The 22,526-nt window shown below is 40.0% G+C and overlaps 1 protein-coding gene across 2 annotated transcripts in view; it reads left to right on the top strand.

Moving 5' to 3' along the window:
- DOCK5 (dedicator of cytokinesis 5) overlaps positions 1-22,526 on the top strand; it is a 187,581-nt gene that overhangs the window by 146,052 nt on the left and 19,003 nt on the right. For both annotated transcript variants that reach the window (XM_019714857.2, XM_074338224.1), the window contains 10 exons: positions 1,163-1,263; positions 3,391-3,449; positions 3,765-3,919; positions 4,709-4,794; positions 7,051-7,210; positions 8,026-8,066; positions 8,714-8,804; positions 11,820-11,939; positions 15,011-15,100; positions 17,325-17,429. In XM_019714857.2, coding sequence (XP_019570416.2) covers positions 1,163-1,263; positions 3,391-3,449; positions 3,765-3,919; positions 4,709-4,794; positions 7,051-7,210; positions 8,026-8,066; positions 8,714-8,804; positions 11,820-11,939; positions 15,011-15,100; positions 17,325-17,429 — 1,008 coding nt within the window. The remainder of the gene's footprint in view (positions 1-1,162; positions 1,264-3,390; positions 3,450-3,764; positions 3,920-4,708; positions 4,795-7,050; positions 7,211-8,025; positions 8,067-8,713; positions 8,805-11,819; positions 11,940-15,010; positions 15,101-17,324; positions 17,430-22,526) is intronic.

Genomic DNA, 22,526 nt, shown 5'->3' with positions numbered 1-22,526 from the left:
ACGTGTAAAAAAAAAAAAAACACGTAAAAATAACTAATAGTAGAAAATGTAACTGGAAAAAAAAAAAAGAACATTGAAAGAGGAATTGTCCTCCTTTCCTCTGTTGACATAACCCAAATAACATACACATATGTGCTTGCAGACGGTCACACAGATATTCCTCTACCTACAAATGGTTTAGTTTCTAAAAAGCGGGTCATATACATTGCTTGAAAGTCCAAAGCGATAACCAAACAGGTGACCACTAGCTCCATCTTCATTCATTCATTCATCTGACAAATATTAGAGCATTTATATGCACAGGCCCTGGTGAAGGTACCCAAGTCCCTGCCGTCATGGAGCTTGTGTTCCAGCGTATGTGATGTGCTTTGCTGTATCATGTGCTTTTGTTTGTATCTATAGAAATTTAAAAGTGGAGAGTTGTAAGTAGAGGAGATTATATATACATATATGCATATACATGTAAATGTGTATGTACACATGTGTATATATGTATATGTGTATGCACCTATGTATATTGGTATATATTAATATGTATATGCCAAAATGGAATCGACTTGTGCATTTCTTTGGTAACCTCTTACTCTATTGACTTTTTCTGTGACCTTCTCAATGATATTTAATATTTTCACAATATTTGTAATGACTGCATACAGTCCATTGTGTGGCTGGGCCATGATTTATTTACCTAAATTCTTACGAACATTTAGGTTGTTTCCATTTTCTGTTAGGCTAAGTAGCACTGTGAGGGCCTTCATTGGTTTAAATATTTTTAAATACCCATGATTTATTTTGCCAGGATAAAGTCCCAAAATACTCACTGGTTCAAACATTTGGCATAATTTTAGGACTTTGGATACATATTGCCAAACTACTTACTATAAATAGGTACACTTCTTGGCAGCAGTGTGCCTTTATCCCAGGAGTAAAGACAAATATAATAGTTTGGATTTTTTTTTTTTTTAAAGCTTAATACTAAGTGCTAAAACTTTCAGGGCTGAATAATTGAAACACAAGAAAGAAAAAGAAGTCTTGTGGATTTTATTTTGTTTTTTTCATTAATTCTTGGCAAGTGGCTTTCTATCATGTGGCACTGTTTTACAATGACTCTTATTAATGTTATTTTCCATTTTTTTTCACCCACACGATTAATTTTGAACAGCTCTGGAACAATTACTTCCATTTGGCAGTAGCATTTCTCACCCACGAGTCCCTTCAGCTTGAAACCTTCTCTCAAGCCAAGCGCAGCAAAATTGTAAAAAAGTAAGTGTCCTCTTAAACTTGCTTAAGATTGGGTAGGTGATTTTTCCATTTCTCTTCAGTGCAGGATTTGGGGTATCGTAGAAATTACCATTCACTGGCTACCATGTTCTTAGTGAGATACGTCTTATAATTAATTACATAATAGACTTCAAATTTCCCCAGATTCCTCTCTTTTCTCAAGGTCTCATCTCCCATCGCATTTTTTTTTTTTTTTTATAGAATCTGTAAGTGCAGAGGCCCTGAAGCTGGCCAGTCCTCCCGCCTCTGAGTAGCTGCGCCTCTGCTGGCAGCTTGTCCAAATTATAGGCTCACTGCCTCCTTCTCACTCGTGCTTCCCAAAGTAGGCTCCTCTGGCGCCATCGCCATACCTCTCAGTGTTCAACAGAGAAGCCATGTCTAACACATCACCTAAATAGGCTTTCCAGATTCCTGGCTCGGAATTCAAAATGGACTAATGTGCAAGAGTGATGAGGGCTGTAGGGAAGCTTCTCATTGCTTTCATCTCAGGTCTGTTTTAGAGTTCACTGAGAGCCCGAAACCAATCGTCTAGCATCCTTCTATCTCTCATTCCGCCCCAAAACACTGAGATTGGTGGCTAAGAGATTGTGATTTAGTGATTGTGTTTTCAAAGATAAAAGTAAAACCTGTATTATAAATGTCTTTGTGGGGTGGGCACCGAAAGGTAGTTGATTTTTAAGGTGGAGACCTTAGTCTCGCTGTTGAGATGATCTTAAATGATATAATTTCTTTCAAGGATGGATTTGATTTTGGTTGAACACTCATAAGTGAAGTTAGTTAACACCAAGTCTGATAAATAAAGTGGTAAATTAGGATTAATGATTCTGGTTTTGTTCAAAGCAAAGTGTGCCTAAATACAATCCATGTAAAAATATATACATGCATGAGGACAGAGTATATATATACCTTTGGAAATAACATTTATATATATTACGCTTATAGAAATGTGAATGTACTTTTTTTTTTTGAGATTTCTCTTATTTTTAGTAGTAGTAGCATCAACAGTAGTATTAATAATCAACAGGAATTGTTATTTATTGTCTATTATGTTCCAGACATTGACCATATAGGCTTAGTGAATTAATCAGAAAATGGTTAGGTATTTTTATTAAAATGGAATAGTAAGAGAAAAATTTAAATATGATTTTTATACTAGCATCTGAAGGCATTTCCAAAGGAGGAATTTTAAAAAGACATGTTTGGCACAATAGTAGCGTGAATGGAAAATGTAGAACCATGGTTGTAGGATGAGTTATAGGTCCATATTAGAGTTCCCTGAAAACATTTGCTGTGACCCACCGAATTTCCATTTTTCCAAGCCCCAGCCTCTGATCTGGTGTGTGGTGTGGGGTAGCCCCAGCCATATGTCTTCTTTAAGAGATTTCCAGATCATTCTTAGTCACCTCCACCCTAGAGTCTGTCAATGTTTCTCAACTTTCCTTTTTTTCGTTATCGACTCTTATAAGGAAACTTTTGAGAAATTGTTTTTCTCATCACACCCCCTATGAAATATTAGTACCACAAATATATCTGTTTATGTATATATGTACTTTATACAAAAAGCAAAAGCTTCTTTTTTTTGTTTTGGCTGCTTAGGACCAATTTTCACCCTTTTGGAGACAATATTCCCGCCCCCACATTGAGAATGTATGTCCAGAGCTCCCCAGTGTGATGTGGATAAGGGCTACGCAAATATAAGTATATAAAGTCAGCATGTTTGTTAGACATCAGTCACATTATTATATCAATCATACCCCATTTATCATCCTTTTCAGTAGTCTTTGTTTTTATTTCTTTGCTTAACAGCAAGTGGAGTGTTTCTCACTCTTCTCCCTTCCATGAGTTTGTCAGTCTGATCTTCTCAGTTATTCTTCAGCATTTGCACTTGGCCTGCCTCCTGCTGTTGCAGTTCTCTCTCTTCTGGGGGGATCCATTCTCTTTGGGGGCTTGGTGTAGTTATGGACCTTATCTCTTCAAGTGACCTTGCCTCAAAACCTGACTTAAATGTCACCTAGAGGAACACAGGCTATTTTTATTTCCCATGTCACTGTATTATATGTACTCGTTTCCACTGTAAATCTTTCTCTTGGTTTATGATCTTCTTTCTAGATATGGGGACATGAGAAAAGAAATCGGCTTTCGGATCCGGGACATGTGGTATAACCTGGGTGAGTGTATGAACTTGGACAAACCCACATACAACTCCTGTGCGATAAGCATCCCATGATGAATTCTTTTTTCATTTTCATTCCAGGAACCCTGAGATGTATTTGTCTGTGTGTGTGGATGTGAACGTTGACTTGTAGGTCTCTTGTTGGTGACATCCACATGTTATCAGAATACAATATTTAGTCACTCACCTCTAAATTGAGTTGATTTACCCACCTAAACATTTTCTTTTCTTGTGGGCCCTGTGGAGGAAGACTGTAACCCTTTACTTCCAGTGAAATTATTTTGTAATATTTTTCTTACTTTCATTTCAGGTCCCCACAAAATCAAATTCATCCCGTCTATGGTGGGTCCCATTCTGGAGGTCACATTGACCCCTGAAGTAGAGCTTCGGAAAGCCACCATCCCCATTTTTTTTGATATGATGCAGTGCGAGCTCAATTTCAGTGGAAATGGCAATTTCCATATGGTAAGAGCTTATAGACCTATAATATTACTAATGCCCACATAGTCAGTTCTTGTGTATTTTCTTTCTATATAGAGAAGTCTTAGCCTGAATTATACAAATCAAAGTTGATATAAAAACATTTATTTTTTTACATTTCATTTTGTAGAGCAATTAGAAATCGAAGCAGGTATTTCAACCCAGGATTAAGAAACAATCTTTTTGCCACATGTGTTTCCTAAAGCAGCTTTCCATCTCTGGATGATTAAAATTTGACTTCATGCATTTGAATCCTATCTGGTGCAATATAGCTGAGAGACTAAGACAGTGGATCAAGGGAATGATGCAGAGGTCTCTAGTTTAGAGACCTCAGTTTGCCTGTTAATGTTTTTTCTGTTTCACTGTCCTTACAGTGTATTAATATTGAATTTTTGCAGCTTTAAAGCTCTGCAAAATCAGAAATAAAGCAATCCCATTGCCAAGACTCAGACAAGAACCAAAAATAGAAAATTAGAATCATGAAGCTACTTTATATGCATAGTTGTAATAAGAAAATAATGTTTGGGGTAATTTTTTTTTCTGCAAATGTCAAGCAAAGGACAAAGTAACACGAGACTGCTTTAGAAAACTTTGACACGTCCTTGGTATGCTCTTAATAGATCATGTGAAGTCTGATCTTCCTCTATGTGTGTTGAAAATAATTCACAATTTAATAAAGGGATGAGGCCAAATCTGGACAGGTTGGCCGGGTGTCTCTCGTATCCTCTTCTAAGGATATGGCGTTCTCCTGTGAAACTGTAACTCTGCTTTCAGTTTGAGGATGAGTTGATCACCAAGCTGGACCAAGAAGTAGAAGGGGGCAGAGGAGATGAACAGTACAAGGTCCTTCTGGAAAAACTGTGAGTATTTCAGAAACAAAACCTCAAGTTGATGGCACCATTTAGTGATGGAGAAAAACAGTCTCCTACTGCTCTGACAGACCCATTGAGTAGTCACAGAATCACCAGGGTCATGACTACGAAGGGTGGTCAGTGGGGTCAGTGGAGTATACACCATCCACTGCTGACATTTGTTTATCTGATGTGAATCAAATGTTTTGCTGGCCTCCCCGGCCACTAAGAGCAGACCAAAGGGAGGGAGGGAGAGATGTACATTTTGCCCAGTGTTTGAATTGATGACCTTCACCCAAAGTGCTCGTACCTCTAATTATGGCTTCAAAGCAATAATTTAAAGGATAAAGGGAAAAGCATTTCAAGGTCCACTTTACATTTTAAAATACCTTATGCCCTCTAAATGACCACTAAGAACACTAATGGTATCTCCAGCTTTGTTGGTCTTTTCACTCCCTTCCTTCCCCCCACCCCCAAGCTACCATTCATTCCCTCTCTGTGCTCACATTACCACCCTACACCCCACCGACCCTCACCCATCATGTACTGTCCCTCTTAATTTTCCTTTGCACATATGGAATTAGAAAAAGAGCAGTTAAAACACTTGCATGTTGGAATTAGAGAGAGACCGAGCTTCAAATCCTGTTTTCTCCACCGTCTAGGAGTTTGACTTTGGACAAGTGACTTAACATATCCAACACCTCATTTTTTTTCCATTTACAATAGTAGGATCTATATTTTGGTTTTGTTGTGACGATGAATTAAGATGATGCATTCTCATACCGTATTTCCCCCAAAATAAGACTGGGTCTTATATTAATTTTTGCTCCACAAGATGCATTAGGGCTTATGTTCAGGGGGTGTCATCCTGAAAAATCATGCTAGGGCTTGTTTTCCAGTTAGGTCTTATTTTCAGGGAAACATGGTAGTGTCTGTTACGGAGTTGATGCTGAGTAAATGTTGGCTGCTCTGGTGTTTGTGCTGGTTACTATTATTAGTAGTATCGTCAAATCCTCCCATCCTCCAGGCTGTAACTACTCTAGACAGTTCATTTCTGTGTTCTCTGAGCTTTTATGATGTTGACCAATTATGTCTCCTGTTGATTGGGTGTGTGCCTGGGTCGTTCCGTTATTCACCTGTTTAGAGGGAGTGTTGTGCCCAGACTATGCTTGTGCCCAGACAGGGCTCCCCACTTCGTTTTTCTTTTTTTTAAGATTTTTTTTTAAGGAACTAGAGTACTGGGTACTCAGAAATTAATTGATAACTCATCTGTATTTTCAAGAACAAGATGTCTTTCTTATTTTTAATGGATGATAAGACTTGATCTTTTTATCCTCTTTCCATTTAGTGGAAACAGGCTTCAAACCTCCTAATTTATCACTTTTGCGATTCTTATCTCATATAGGTGTTCATGGAGAAATTGCCCACACGTACCAACACACACAATATTTACAAATAATAAAAGATTCATTTTTTAAAACTCCTACTGCTGACTTTTCACATAAAGGTCTTACATTGTTTTCTTCATTCTTCCTGGATCACTAACTCAGAAAAATATGAGGCACAAACCTCTAATGCCCAAGAATAATTCTGGAGTCTGAATTAACTCTTTGAACCCATTTCTCTCTCTCTCTCTCTCTCTCTCTCTCTCTCTCTTTCTTGTTCTCCAATTTTTCTTCTAATTGTCTAATCTTAGAAGCCCCTATTGAAATTTTGCTATATTTGGATCCAAAGAAAGAGGATTTAGACCAAAACTTTAGCTTCAATCTTATTTACAATTCTGGATTTTTTCCCCTGAAAATAACCACTTTTACCTGAAGAGCCACATGTCTGGATATATGCTTGATTCCTAGGCTCCTGTAGGTGGGGCATTGATGCAAGGCTTTCCAGAATGCCCACCAGATGCTCTAAAGTGGTAGGCTTTGGGGAGAATAAAAACATAGAAAAGATGATCTCTTTCAACCTGAGGAGAGTTATCAGATGCACACACAAACCTTTGGGTAAAGGTTCCGGTTTCTATTATATTTACCAAAAAAATACAAATAGAAGTTCAAAGAAGGGCCTTGGTGGTCTGGGATTGTAGGTGATGAGGTGATGGTGGGACTTGAGCTAAAGCTCCACAGGAAACAGAACGTGGGTAACTGTGTTGAGTGAAGGGTGTGTGTCTCCTCACCACCTGCTCCTAGGACCCTGGACAGTGCTCATGAGTGGTGCTGGAATGACAGCCTGAGACATGGGCATTTGTCTCTACTCCCACCCTCCCAGGCTCCTAGAACATTGCCGGAAACATAAATACCTCTCCAGCTCTGGAGAAGTGTTCGCGCTCCTGGTCAGCAGCCTCTTAGAGAATCTGCTGGACTACAGAACCATCGTCATGCATGACGAGAGCAAGGAAAACCGGATGAGCTGCACCGTGAATGTGCTGGTATGTGCCAAGCCCCTGGTATGGCGGGAGGGCACTGCCAGGCCATCCCTGCACCCAAGAACTCCGCTCTAAGTAGATCTCCCAGACACAAAGGGACCCTGGGGCCTCGTTTATGAAGTCTGTCCTGCTGAGTCTAATTGAAACGGCCAACTCAGCTTTGGACTTACAGTTATCAACAGCTACAGACGTTGAGGATAAAATTGGAAGCAGGGATGCAAAATGCTACATAAACTCTTAACTGTCTTTCTGAAGGTCAACCACCCCCACCCCCACCCCCCGCACACACACCTGTTTCTCTGTTTTGTTTACATGCAGTTGCTTTCTTGTTGGAATTATTAGGCACAGATGAACATGCATGAGAAACACTGTATCTTGAGTGAAGCAATGGTGCCTGAAATCATCATGGCGGTGGAACTCTTCAGTCCTGTCTTTCCCTAGACATATGTTACTGGGACCACAGACCTCAGAGGTGTAGGCTGCCATATGTTCCTCTGCTTATATAAACCAAGAACCCACCACCCCTGATTCCCTGAGACATCAGAGAATCAGGTGACTCGAGTATAAGCCGGCTACCTATTCTTTCGAAGATTCCCCTCACTTGGCTCAGAAGCATGGTCCTAAAAAATTATTCAACTTATCTTCTTTATAAACCATCACTTCCTTTCTTTGTGGCAGTATTTGTGAAAGGAACATGATAAACTCTTTGGAGAAGTGACAGTGTTGAAAAGCAAAAGTAGCTATTTGTCCATGTTCGTGGCAAACTAGTCTATAACTCTTGGTTTACATTGGTATTTTGTGATCTTTTTCTTTTGTAGAATTTCTATAAAGAAAAGAAGAGAGAGGACATATACATAAGGTAAGCTGAAGGGAATTTCTGCTTTTGCTGTTTATGTCATAGCTTTATTATTTATTCCTTCAATCAACACATGCTAAGCCCCATCACCATGCTTGCTGTTTGAGGGACACCAAAAAGTACGTGATATGCCCCTCTCCCCCTAAAAGGGTAAACTCTTTAGGCAGATCCACAAATAAGTACAATACGAGGGAGGGCATAGGGAGGACCAGGTCGGGATTCCAGGAAAGGATCTGAAAGACGCTGGCTCAGGCAATCAGGAAAAGCTGCACTGGGAGAGGCATGAAAATTGACCTTCTGCCAAGGAGTGTTTGGGGTCCAGCAAGCCCTGAACATGGAGCACATTGGACCCAAACGCTATGCCTTTTCTTGGGGAGAGATTCCCTATCTCTTATTTGCTCCCCAAAGGGGTCCATGACATAAAAAAATGCAATAAGTAAACGGAGAGTATAAAGTGGGGTAGATGAACTAGGAAGGGCACACAGGCAGGAAGCGGCACCAAGGGTTAAAGCAGTGGGAAGACAGGACGTAAGGGATTCCTTTGCCTGAGAGAAAAGAGTAGGGGGAGAAAAGATGGGCGCTGTGGAATGGGCTGAATGCTAGATCAACTCCTGAGCGGCAAAATGCCTCCCTTCTCCCGTTCTTACCAGATACTTATACAAACTGCGGGATTTGCACCGAGACTGTGAGAACTACACGGAAGCTGCCTACACGCTACTCTTACATGCTGAACTTCTGCAGGTAAGGGCTGCGCATTTCCACAGGATGGAAGACAAAATGCAGTGTGTCAACTGCCTAGTCCATTGGGGCCAAAGCCAGTACGCTTCCTGATTTTGATTGGAAAGATCCTTATTCAAGGGAGATCCTTTCACCCAAGAATGTTTTTGTACCTTCTCAGTAGGCACAGCTAATTTTCAGATCAAGGTTGGGAAAATGTCACTTATCATTTATTTGAAAACGCTTAGGAAACAGAGTACAAGTTAGGCCCCTAATGATTGACACTAATTGAAGAAACAGACACCCATCAATTAATATATGTAAAACAATTGGTAAAACTGCAGAGACATGAGTGGTAAATGAATGTAGTACCATAGAAGTAGGTTCCTATTAATACTTTTGCAGTCGATAAAATTGTGCTGTGCTGTGGATATAAATACATCTGTACATCATGCATCCCAAATAATTAATTCTGGCTCTGATCACGCCTCCATATTCAGATAAACTGTTCTTTCAACATCAATCTTGGAATGACTAATAGTATAAACTTAGCATGTCAGTAACGGAAGCTGTACTGTCCCACTATTCTTGATCCATTCCTTCCACTCCTTTCTTTCCGTTTCACTAAAGGGCACCACCAATCTACCCAGTTGCTCAGGCAAGTACCTGCCACCATCTTTTGTTCACCACCTACCACATTCTCTGCCAGCATGAATCATGGACCCTCTGCCCAAAACTCTCCTTAAGCTATCTACTTTTCCTTTTCAAAAAAAAAAAAAAATTGACATATAATTGAAATATAACAAACACTGTGTAAGTTTAAAGTGTACAGGTGTTGATTTGATCCATGTGGTACCCACGTATGTTTGCTATATTTGTATAGTGCAATATATTGCAATATCACTGGGGCTTTAGCTAACAGCTCTATTAGGTCACCTAGTTATAATTTCTTTTTTTGTGGTGGAAACAAGTAAGATCTAGTCTCTTAGCAACTTAGAAGTTTATAATACAGTGTTGTTCCCTATAATCACTATGCTGTGCATCAGGTCTCCAGGACGTATTTATTTACTGGCTATGAGTTTGTACCCGTTAATAGTATCTCCCCAATTTCCCCACCCCCGCTACCCCTGGTAACCACTAGTCTAATGCTCTGTTTGGAGTTTGGCTTTTTTTTTGGATTTCACATCTAAGTGAAATCATAGAGTATTTGTCTTTGTCTGACTTACTTCACTTGGCATAATACCCACTAAGTCCATCCATGGTGTTACAAATGGCAGGATTTCTCTTTTTTATTGCTGAATATTCCTGTGTGTGTGTGTGTGTGTGTGTGTGTGTGTGTGTGTGTGTGTGTGACATCTTTATCCATTCATCCCTTGATGGACACTTATTTCCATATCTTGGCTATTGTGAATAACACTGTGATAGACATGGGAGTGGGGCCATCTCTTTCATATCCTGCTTTCATTTCCTTTCTATCCACTTTATCTCGCTGGCTGCCACCCTGGTCCAAGCTACCATTGTCTCTCCCCAAAGCGTTATAGTAGCCTCCTGTTACATCTCCCTGCCTCCGTTCTTGCCCCTAGCTATTCATTTTCTTGTATAAATTAGTTTTTATTTTATGCTATAATAATATGTGCATATTGGTCTAAGCTTTATATTTCAAACAGGAGTCCTCTGCCTTTCCACTTCCCCAAGGCAGCCATTTACAACCCCTATGCTAGTTTGGGGCACTAAAAAGCTTGTTGTAATGGTTTAGGAAGGAAGGCTTGTTGACTGGGGGATAATCAGAAAGAAACCCTGGTGTCCAGAACCGGAGGTCTTTTCATTTGAACTGCCCAGAAAATTAAACTCTCCTATCCAGTCATAATAAGGTATAAGATGTGGGTACAACTTTGTTCCCCCAGATAGCTACTCAATAGGGATGTGTAAGTATATTCTATATTTTTCTCATTGGTATGAGATCCCTTCTTTAATGTACTAAATCCCTATATGGTTTGAGGAGAGTCTCTTTCTCAATTTTGTAGAATTTTGCATGGGTCTCTGTCTATTCACGTACCAGTAACTTTTCTTAATTATTAATTGTTTATCATATGTCTTATCACCTAATAATTACTCTTCATTGCTCTTCTTTTTTAGAGTTTTCCACCTGTTCCTTTCTGTTTCTTTTTACATATGAACTTTGGAATCATGAAATTAAAAAATTGATTCAGAGAGAATTTCCATGTTTATGAAGTAGCGTTTTCTTACCCAAAAGCATGTTATGACTTTTCATTTGTTCAAATCTGCTTTTGGGCCCTTGGTGATGTGTTAAGGTTTTCTGTACAGAAGTCTCACATAATCCTTATTCTGTCAATTTCTAGATATCTTTTTAAATTCAATTATGATAAAACGCACATAACAAAATGTACCATCTTAACCACTTTTAAGTGTACAGTTCAGTGGCAGTAAGTACATTCACATTGTTATGTCTAGATGTCTTATCATTTTGGATTTATTCTTGTTGGGCTTCTTTCATCTTTATCTTCAGTGTGTAAACTCTATCTCTAAAACATTTCTAAATACATCAATTTTTTATCCACATAACTAACTTAATTCTAATTATGGTAGTTTTTCAGTTGGCACCCTTTGTGAAGCCACTGATTGTGAAGCATATAATCATTGTTTGTACATAGTGATAGTCCCACGCCCTCCTTTCCATTTATATACTTCTGATGTCTTTCTTTTATCTGACTGTGTGACTCATACCATCATGTGAGCAGCAGTTGCGTTGACTGGCGACCTCGCCTTGGTCCTGATTTTCCTGGGACTGCCTTGAGTGTGTGTCCATTCAGCCTGGCACCTGTTTTGAAGCCGGCCTGTGTATATGTGCATGTATGCAATTTTTCTGTTTCATCAATGATCTAAAATACAGATGGATGAGTCACAGATATAGACAAATATTTGTGCCACTTTTTGTTGACAGACTATTTATTAATCTCCTTTAATCAATTCATTGGTATGCTGCCTTACTCTCTGTTGTTGCTTGTGTTTGCTTTTCAGTGGTCTGACAAGCCCTGTGCACCCCATTTGCTTCAGAGGGACAGTTACTATGTTTATACCCAGCAGGAGCTGAAAGAGAAGCTGTATCAAGAAATCATATCCTATTTTGACAAAGGCAAAGTGAGTGTTGGCTTGTTTGTTTTTTGTATTAAGGGAAAATGGAAGATGATAGCAGTGCTGCAATGCAGTTCTGATGCTGGCCAGCCAGAGGTAGCACAGAACCCACAGGTAAAGGACACAGTCCCCCCAAAAGGCAGCTCTCTCTTCAGACACCAGCCAGAAGTTCAGGGGTCCCCAGGCTGCCCACACTTCTAACTGATTGACTATCAATTTGGGGGGGAGTCCTATGACCCCCTCAGGTTTGATAATATGCTAAAACAACTAAAAAAAAAAAAAAAAAAAGGGAAGAAACTTGGTAAATGCTATACTTATGATCACAATTTTATCTTAAAGGAGACAAATCTTGACCAGCCCAATGAAGAAATACGCAGGGGAGGGTCTAGGAGTGTCCCAAATGCAGAGCTTCTGTTTCTTCCCCGTGGATTCAGGACACATCATCCTCCAGGGGAATTGATATGTTCACCAACCGGGAAGCTCTCCTGAGCCTCTGTGCAGAGATTTTTTTAGGGTTTCATTATATAGGCTCGATTGATTGCATCATCAACCACGTGAGTGAACTCAGTCTCCAACCCCGCCTTCTCGCTGTAGGCCAGGCTGATATGTAGCTCAAGGCCTCAGTCCTCTAATCACATGGTTTTTTTGTCTGGCAGGGAGCCCACCACGAGTCACCTCAGTAGCATAAACCCAGGTGTGGTTGGAGGGTCCACCACGACTAAGCAAGACACTCCTATCTCTGAGGAAATTCCAGGGGGTTAGATGCTCCCTCCCAGGAACTCAGGACAAAGACCAAATTCCTCATTATACAACAGTGACTCATGACTTACTCTTATTCCCATGTGTTTGTATCCTGGTATTTTTAATGGGAGAGAAAATGTAAGAAATTAACGTAAGAAAGGCAATAAAGATCTGTTATCTTGAGGACTCTAAACCTGATGGGAAATACAATGGTCAGCCAGCCCACCCCCTCCATAGCTGTAATTTTAACTTTTAAATATTGTGGAGGACCAGGAGTTAGTGCTGTCATTTTCAGTACATTCTCTAGAGATTGTTGGCTGACACCCGGTGTGCCTCCCATTCCCAGGTCAACTGCCTGCCTGACACCAGAGGCTGTAAGTAACGAGCCACTTAAATGGTTACGGGGGCAAAAAGGTAAAATAAACGTAGGAACTGGGCCAGGAAGTTGTGGAGTCTGGTCAGCTGGAAAAAGCATGCCACCTGAAAGGCTTTTAAGTTTAAAATGCAAAAAATATATAGAGAGAAGGAGTTGGGGAAGAAAGAAAAAAAAAAATGTGTATGCTCTTCAAACAAAATAGATCCTAGATTTGACCAGTTTCTGAGGCCTGCAGAGTTCTCATGGACCGCCTCTGGCTGCCACCATTCCTTTTTTGTAATCAGTGGAACCTGTTGGTTAAGTAAATAAATCAACCAAATAATCATCACAATAAAATAGCTACCATCTGTGCTAGTTACTGTTTTGGGTGATTTCCAGAATTTTTTCTAATTTCTCCCTATAGCCCTATTAGGTAGATTTTATCTCTACACATGAAGAACTTAAGGTGCAGTGAGCAAGTATATTTTTTCAAACTTTTTGGTCTCTGCACCCCTTTACCCTCTTAAAAATCACTGGGGACCCCAAAGAGCTTTTGTTCACATGGATATCTATTGATACGTACAATTTTAGAAATTAAAATAGAAACATTTTAAGTATTTACTCATTTGTTCTTTTAACAATGAACATAAACCTATTATGAAAAATTATTATGTTTTCCAAACAGTGATATGAGTGGTGTTTGACATTTTTACAAATCTCTTTAATACCCGGCTTAATAGAAGCCAGCAGGATTCTCATATCTGCTTCTACATTCAGTCTTGTGGTACTACACATCCTGTAGCCTCTGGGAAACTTCACTGTATACTCATGAGAGAATGAACACTGGAATAAGACAAATAATATTAGTATTATTAAGAAGATAGTTTGACCTCATGGATCCCCTGAAAGGGTCTTGGGGACATGCAGGGACCAGAGACCATGCTTCGGGAAGTGCTGTGCTAGGATGTCTCCCTGTCTCTTAGATAACTTAGCATTTGGTGAAATAAGGAGATAATCTGTCCCATTGGTTCTGTTAACGGGCTTCCTATTCCAGGCCCAGATGGTCTGGAATGGTTTCCAAAGGGCACATTTCACTTTTCGGTGACCCAGGTCCTGAAATTTCAGAGGGGAATATTTGGCAAATGATGAGTTTTAATTTTAAAATGTTTTTACAACTGTATGTGAACTGCACATACATCCCTTCAGCAGCCAGAAACAATGGAACATAGCACCTGATCACAAGAATAAAGCAGGAAATTACCAGATGCTGTGATATTAATAGTGGCCATTTAGGAGATATTTTATGATCAATCTGGGATGCCGGCTAGCCTCAGCTACCAAATATGTGCATGAGGCTGTCACTTACATGGTCATAAATGTGCCACAGCATTTCCTAAAACTCTCTTTGACTAAGGAGCTAGTCAGTTAGAAGTAGGAAATCAATGCCCAAAATTGGAGAAATAATTTCCCAAATTCCACACCACAGCTCAGTCAGCCTTTCTTCTGTTTCCCCCCACTCCTCCCAAACATTCTGACTTGAAACACACACACACACACACACACACACACACACACACACACACACACGAACGCAGCCCAGAACTAGAGCCCAAACCAGCTTTCTTTCCTCTCCAACAAGACTTTCCCATTCTCAAGACCTAGGCTTTGGAACTGGCTCCCCTCCACTTTCAATGGTTCTTAGTATTTTACTTTTTAAGCTCACTATTGCTTTGTTTGGGGCACATGGTGTTCTTTATGTTCTCACAAACAGAATTAGAGAAGATAACCCCTGGCAAAGTAGCCAAGATAATGTAGCTTTATGGTCTCAATAAAAAGGTTTAGTAGATCCAGGAGATGAGGCATGTCGGAATATCTGCAGAAACTTAACCCACCTGACTCCTTACTTATGGCCAGTGACTCTCACATGGCTTTTGCTGCTGGATCAATGATTAATTTGTTCTCCACTTTTCTTTTTCTGCAGATGTGGGAGAAGGCAATCAAGCTGAGCAAAGAGTTGGCTGAGACTTATGAGAGCAAAGTTTTTGACTATGAGGGCCTGGGCAATCTCCTGGTGAGTCCGGGTCAGAATATGTCAAACCTCCAGCAGGCGTGCTAACGTGGGCGTTCATGAAAATGTTTGTGTAAGTTTAAGAAAGTCAGGATAAACAGCGTTCTTTAAACCTTGCTTGAAATGACAAAAGGTGAGGTCTAAAAGCTGCTACCATTGTTTCTCCAGATTATCCTTAATGAAGGGCTTAGCATCCCTGTCTGCAGCCCTTTCTTCCTTCCCTGTGCCTTTTGTTTCTCTGTGGACCCTCCATGTTCCTTGGCCATCTCCTCTGTACCCTCTCGGTTACTCTGCCTTCCATGAACACCATCCATATTTCACATGTTTTCTGACATCTTCTGTTCATCAAAATTACTTGTTCTGTAGTCCACGTCCTCAGGCCCCTGCTGAATGACTGAGCTGCTCATCTTTGAGCCTTGTGTTATTTTTTCAAGAATGCCATTGTGCACGTTTTGGTTAAGTTGTAAACTGCGTCTGCCAAAACTTTATTCTCAAATTTTGCCTCCTTCCTTTTCCCAAGTGTCACTAGAATACTCTACTTTTACAGTCACCCTGAATTTGTGTATGATGCCTGGCTGTTGACACAGGTCAGCTATTTAAAAACAATAAAGCAACACAGAAATAGCCTTCTAAATGCTCAGTGGTAGGCCCATGCAATAGTACATTTCATAATTTCTAGTAGAGGAGTCACCAAAGGTCAGGTTACCCATTGTTAGGCAATAATAATTTATTTGAGGAGATAGTTGTCAAGATCACTTTGCAAAGAATTTGCCAGTGTATTGTACCAGCTCTTGCCATCACACAAAATGTCACTTATTTATTTCCTAAACTAAATTGAGCTGTGATGTTAGTAAGGTAACGTGTTACCCTTCTAAGAAAACATTGTGATGGAAACTTTCACCTAGCTAGAGCAGAGTAGTCCCCCTTTATCTGCCATTTTGCTTTCCATGGTTTCAGTTACCTTCAGTCAACTGCAGTCTGAAAATATTAAATAGAAAATTCCAGAAATAAGCCATTTATAACTTTTAAATTGCACGCTGTTCTGAGTAGTGCGATGCAGTCTCGCACCATCCCACTTCATCCTTCTGGGAATGTGGGTCGTCTCTTTGCCCAGCGTCTCATGCTGTACACGCCCCCTGTCCATTAGTCACATAGTAGCCGTGTTGGTTATCAGATCAACTGTCGAGGTGTTACAGTGCTGTGTTCAAATAACACTTATTTTTAATAAATAAATAAGTGCAAGAGTAGTGATGCTGGCAATTCACACATGCCAAAGGAAGCTGCTTCCTTTAAGTGAAAAATGTGAGTACAGACAGTATAAGAGATTTACAGACAGTATAAGAAAGACCACATTCACGTAAGCGTTATTACTGTTATGTATAATATACACATATATATATACACAATTATATTGTTATATTGTCCTATTTTATTATTAGTTATTGTTGTTAATCTCTTACTGTGTCTAATTTATAAATTAAACTTTATCATAGGTATGTATGTATAGGAAAAAGTATAGTATAAGTAGGGTTCAGTACTATTTTCAGTTTCAGGATGGGGCATCTTGGAACATATCACCTGTGGATCAGGGGGATGGCTGTAATAATAAAGTCATGCAAACCATGTGGGAGGGGCTTAGGGACTTCCCACAGAGCCCCTGGGTCTGGCTACCTATTTTGCTTTCTTTAAGGCTGACTCTCTGAATCCTGGCTGGGAAACCTCTCTCCATGGGAAGAATTAAAGACAGGGGTGGTGCCAGGTATCGAGAAACAACGTCACCTTTACCTTTTGGGCATTTGTAGCTGAACCAAGATCTTTAATCTGAACCACCTGCAGGAACCAGAAAGTTCTTTATCTTCTTTTCTTATATGTCTCCATTTAAAGGGCAACCACCCTTCGTGAATCTCAGAAAGGTTTTTAACCTCTTAGAGGTCCTAAGCCCCCTTCAAGAAACTGGTGAAAGCTAAGCAGTGCCTCCCTCCATAGCAAACGTGTGCATCTTCCTGCAGACAATCTCAGGGAATCCCAGACCCTCCACAGCCCATTCATGGACCCAGGTTCAAACCCCCTGACCCCCGAAAAGGATAACTCTTTGGCCCACAAGATATTTCCAGAGACCTTTCATTTCTCTGTTACATGGGAAACAACAAGGCAAATAGTCAGCTCACCATCCCCCCCAACTTTGCCCTTGTAACCTCCCTATGGAATGTCTTGTTTTGTTTTCCAGAAAAAAAGAGCCTCATTTTATGAGAACATCATTAAGGCTATGAGGCCTCAGCCTGAATACTTTGCTGTTGGATACTACGGACAGGGCTTTCCTTCTTTCCTACGGGTAAGAAAGCTGAGGGTGGTCTCCCAAGCCATTAAGCCATGGAGTCTGAGGAGGTGAGGTCTTCCTCTCTTTTCCAGATGGGCCTGGTGTGTTAGCAGCTGGAGTCTGTGTTCTCTCTGTGGGAGGTCGGGCTGGGAAACTGCTTCCTGAGCAGCCGGCCTCTTCACCTCACACCCCACGGCCACCTCTGGGATTCTGGCAGCTCTTTTGTAAAATGACTTTTCCCAGGTGGAAGGAAAAAGGGAAAAACAGAACTGTCTCCTCCACTGTTCTGCTGGTGGAGGTCAGGATGGGGAAAAGTGTGGATTGATGTATTTTGTTGTTTATTTTGTTTCCAACCTGAGCAAGTTTGAAAGCAAATATCCCAAGGACAAGACTGTAAAAGTTTCACAAAAACAAAAACAGTTTTGTTGTATCAGTGAGAAGAACCATGTGTTTCTTCCTTCTGAAAGTTTTCTATAATGTGATGCTGATTTTACAATCTAAAAAACAATACAAAAAAAAAACAACCCCTTATTTTCTTCCGCAAAAAAGGAAGCCTCATATAGATAATGTATTACAGAATTGTACACCTGAAATCTATGTAACTTGACTAACAATTGTCACCCCAATAAACTTAAAAAAAAAGAAGAGCTTCTTTTAGCACTTAGTGATGTTTAAAACATATATCATCCATCTTCCTTCCCTTAATTAAAAATGAAAAAGTGGGAAAGGAAAATACTTTACATTCCTTCCAGTGCCCAATGAGGAGGCAGTTCATTCATCCATTCATTCATTCATTCAATCATTCATTCACTCAATAACTATTTACTGAGTGCCTACTGTGTGCCAGACACATACTAGACATTAGAGATATAGTGCTGATTATAATCCGGCATGGTTTTTGCTTTCATGGATTTTATAATCCAGTGAGTGAGATGTTAATTAGTTACACAAATTAATGTAAAGGGGAAACTGACCAAGACAGGTATTCTGTGATAATGAGTCAGTTAACCAGAGAGTATTTACCCAAGTGAAATAAAAACCTATGTTTGCATCAAAGTTGTACTTGATGGTTTATAGTATCATTATTCATAATCACCAAAGATTGGAAAGAACCCAGGTGTCCCTCAACTGGTAAAGGGATGAACAAACTATGATATAGACCTACAATGGAATGCCACTCAGAAATAAAAAGGAATAAACTCCAGATACACACAGCCACGTGGGTGAATCTCAGATGCATTGGGCTAAGCAGAAGTCAGACCTTAAAGTCTACATACACTGTGATTTTATTTATATGGCATTCTGGCCAAGCCTACACTTACTACAGGGATGGAAAATGGATCAGTGGTTATCTGATAGGTGGGGAAGGTGGAGCTACAAAGAGGCACAGGAACATTTTTGGTAGTGATGGAACTGTTCTATATCTTGATTTTGGTCATGGTTATGTCTGACAGAAGTCACAGAATTTTGCACTAAAAAAGGATAGATTTTACTGTATGTAAATAATTATACCTGAATTTTTTGAGTCAGGAAAGACTTCCCAGGGAATTTCTGCTTTACCTGCAATTAGAAAAGTGAGCTGGGAGCTAAGGAGGTAAAACCGATAGGGGAAAGCATTCCAGGCAGAGGAAGCAGCAGGCAAGAGCATGGCAGTGCCTAGAAATGAAAGAGGGAATAGATGGAGCTAGGAGAGCAGGGGAGATGAAACAGGAAGTATGGGAAGAGCATGAAGGGGCTTGGGGTTAGTAGGGTGTTTTGTCAGCACCCTGAGTGCAGTGGGGAGCCACGTCTCATATTTTTTGTGTTGGCAAGATGGTTTGGATTTGGTATGGAGAATGGGTGGGACGTGTGTGTGGATAAGCAAAAATTAATATAAGACTCGGTATTATATTATATCACATCACATCGCATCGCATCACATCATATCACATCACACCCGGTCTTGGGTCTTATATTAATTTCTGTTCCAAAAGACACATTAGAGCTGATTGTCCTGCTAGGTCTTATTTTTAGGGAAACACGGTACCAAGAGACGAGCGAGGGTGCTAGACAGTCAGAAGAGCAGGTTCGAAAGCTGTGAGGCTGGAGAAGCAGGAACCAGAGAGCAAGTAGAGACTAAGACCAGAGAACTATGTGTACCAGATTGCAGAGGGCCTTTGAGACGTGTATGAGTTGTTTGTAAAAGTTTGATTTTGGACATAACACAGTGTGAGATAAATTTGGAAGCTCCAAAAGATGTGAGTCAACAATTCGAATGGATCTGGAACTCAAAGTTCTAGATTGGAGATAAAGGTCAGTGAGTTATTTATACATAATCAGTGATTGTATCCTAGGGAGAGAAAATAGGGTAACAAAGCGGAGGGTTGGGACAGGCTTTGCAGTAGGTTCTGGTTTTATGTTTGCTATCAGTCTGGGTGCTCGAGTCATGATAAGATAATGATTCCTACTATACTTGTTATATGAGACTATTGTGTCACGTGAAATAATGGACGTGAACTAGGAGACAGCAGTGGTTGAGTGAAAACAAGAAGACTAGACTTCCAAGTTGAAAAACGGGTCTAAGTCTGCTGAGTGACTATGTGATTTTGACCAAATCACGTAACACCAAGTCTTGGTTTTCCGACCTGTAAGTTAGAAAAATAATGTCCATGTCACAGGGCTGTTTTCAGAATTAAATAAATAGCATATAGGAGTGCCTGGTCAACTATAATTTGTAGATGTTACGCGTTGTCAAAGTGTACTGAAAAATATAAAAATCCTTATGAATGATATAACCTAAATGCCCTTATGAATAATGGACTATTTCCCCAAACTCAGTATGTGTAAAATTATATTATCCTCTCTTCCCCGCCCCAACCAAGCCTCCTTCTCTTCTGTTTCTTCCTACATGGAGGCTGGTAATCTTAGAATCCTCGTTGGCTCCCCCATCTCCTTTGCGGTTCACCAAACACCGGTGTCAAACACTAGATTCTGCAGCTTCTTCTCCCACTTAGTCCTGCCTCAAATTCCTATATAGTCCACCATCAGACTAGGTTGTCTACAATACGTCTGTCATTGGAGTGTTGCTCCCTCTTTCCAGAACCTTCAGTGAATTCCCCGGGCTTTTGGAAGTTCTGCCTGTCTTTAAGGCCTTTTATATTCTCATTCATCCAAGCTTTTTTCTTCTACCTGACCTCCATATTTCCTGCCCTTGGGCTTTATCCTTCTTGTCACCATGCCTGGTTTCCTCTCCCCTTGTTTTTTTTCTCCTCTCCCTACCTATCCATCTTGGCCCAGTCAAGCCCCACGTCTTCCTTGAAACCCTGTCTTTCATGTTGAGCTAGTTTGTCGGTTGACCTGACCTTCTGCTTGTCTGATTCCTTTTACAGTTGTTGCCCACATCATATAATCAGTGTTTTATTATGTTCTGATCCCTCACCCACCCCAGTTTTGCCTAAACGGTGGAATTTTGTAATGCATGAGTCAGTCACGCAAATCTTTCCCAGATTGGAAAAATTTTATCATCTAGTCCAAATGATCTGGAAATTTTTACTGCCTTCAGTGTTTAGCTTAGTGTGTGTATTGCCTTTACATTGTACCATATTTTGTTGTGTATAATGCATTCCTGTGTATAATGCTCGTCCATGGTTTTGACCCAGACTTTCAGAGGAAAAAATCTTTTGTTTTAATTTTTTAATTCAAATTTTCAGTTGCTTACATTTTAGTTGTTTACATTTAGGTACTTTTTTTTTGTATTATAAAGGAATTTTAGCATTTATTTTTTTAACATATTATGGGACAAGAAATTTTATGTAACAAATAATTACAAAACACAAGAACAGATAACAAGATACAAGAAATTTTATGTACTGGTCACAAATTTATGATATTTACGCATCATAGAAGAACTCTTCGTTGTTGCAAATTCGTCCTAAGTTCAACAAAACTGATTATCGTATTCCAGGGTATTATTTTACATACATTATCATTATTGATTTATGGAGTTACACTTTTAACTCATAGGCATAAATAAAAGAATTTCAAACATTTATATAAATAATGGAATTAGTACTACCCATGTATAATGTGTGTCCTTATTTTTCCCTCACAAATTTGGGCAAAAAAGTGTGCATTACACACGGCAAAATATGGTACTTATACTATCTAAAATGATGGTATTTACTTGTTTACTTGTTCATCTTCTATCTCTCTCCACTAGAAGACAAGATTTGTGAGAGTGGGGTCTGTGTTATATCTTAGTGTCTAGCATTTCTATTGTTTGCTCAATACGTATTTGTTATATGAATGGAAAAGTGATTTGAAAAAACATTTTACAGAACACTAGAAGTTTTAGTTAAAAATGGATCATGTGTGGGCTGCCAATGCTAAATATTCGTCTGAGCAATGATCAGATGAGGAGGAACCTTCAAAATATGGCTACAGTTGAACTTACAAAGGCAACAACAGCTATGAGACAAATTACTCCAATGCCTGGGGCCTAGGAAATTTCTTTTTTTTTTAAATCCAATTTTATTAATTTTATTAAAGAAGAGAAAAATTGCAGTTGGCAATGGAGAGAATAATATTTTGTGCGGTAATTTTCTATGAGACTGGGACGTGGCCATCCACAGCGATTTTCAGGGTCGGCGAGGGACTGCTGTCACGTATTCCTGTTTCCTGTTATCACATCACTGTGTCAGAAGATGTGCGGTCTTGATTCCCTTTGTATTTCATGTTCCCTAAGGCTGGGCCATGCAAAGTGCTGGTCTACAGACTGTTAGTGGGTCATGAAGAGATGAGCTTGCTGGATATAAATTAATGCGTTTCTTTCCTTCATTGAGAATGTCCTGCTGTGAAAAATACCAGCTAACCTAACCAGGTTTCCTGGCGACATCATGGATCTTCATTAGGGCACATGCGCCTTATCTTTCTGTGGATCCTTGTAGACTGTACCAGCTGTGGTCATTGGACCACACAGTGAGAAGCACTGCATGGACTGCCTATGACTTAACGCCCCAAATAAACCCGGAGCTCTTGTCAGATAGGATGGGTGCTGTGGAGCACGTCGTAGGGATCCAATGAGAACGTGATGGCTCATTGCACTTTGGCTGGGGAGGACAGTGGCTTCCTCAG

Source organism: Rhinolophus sinicus, linkage group LG07 (assembly GCF_036562045.2).
Source record: "Rhinolophus sinicus isolate RSC01 linkage group LG07, ASM3656204v1, whole genome shotgun sequence".
Classification (NCBI taxonomy): domain Eukaryota; kingdom Metazoa; phylum Chordata; class Mammalia; order Chiroptera; family Rhinolophidae; genus Rhinolophus; species Rhinolophus sinicus.
Note: the sequence above shows the minus strand (reverse complement) of the source record. Positions and strands in the feature narration are given on the sequence as shown.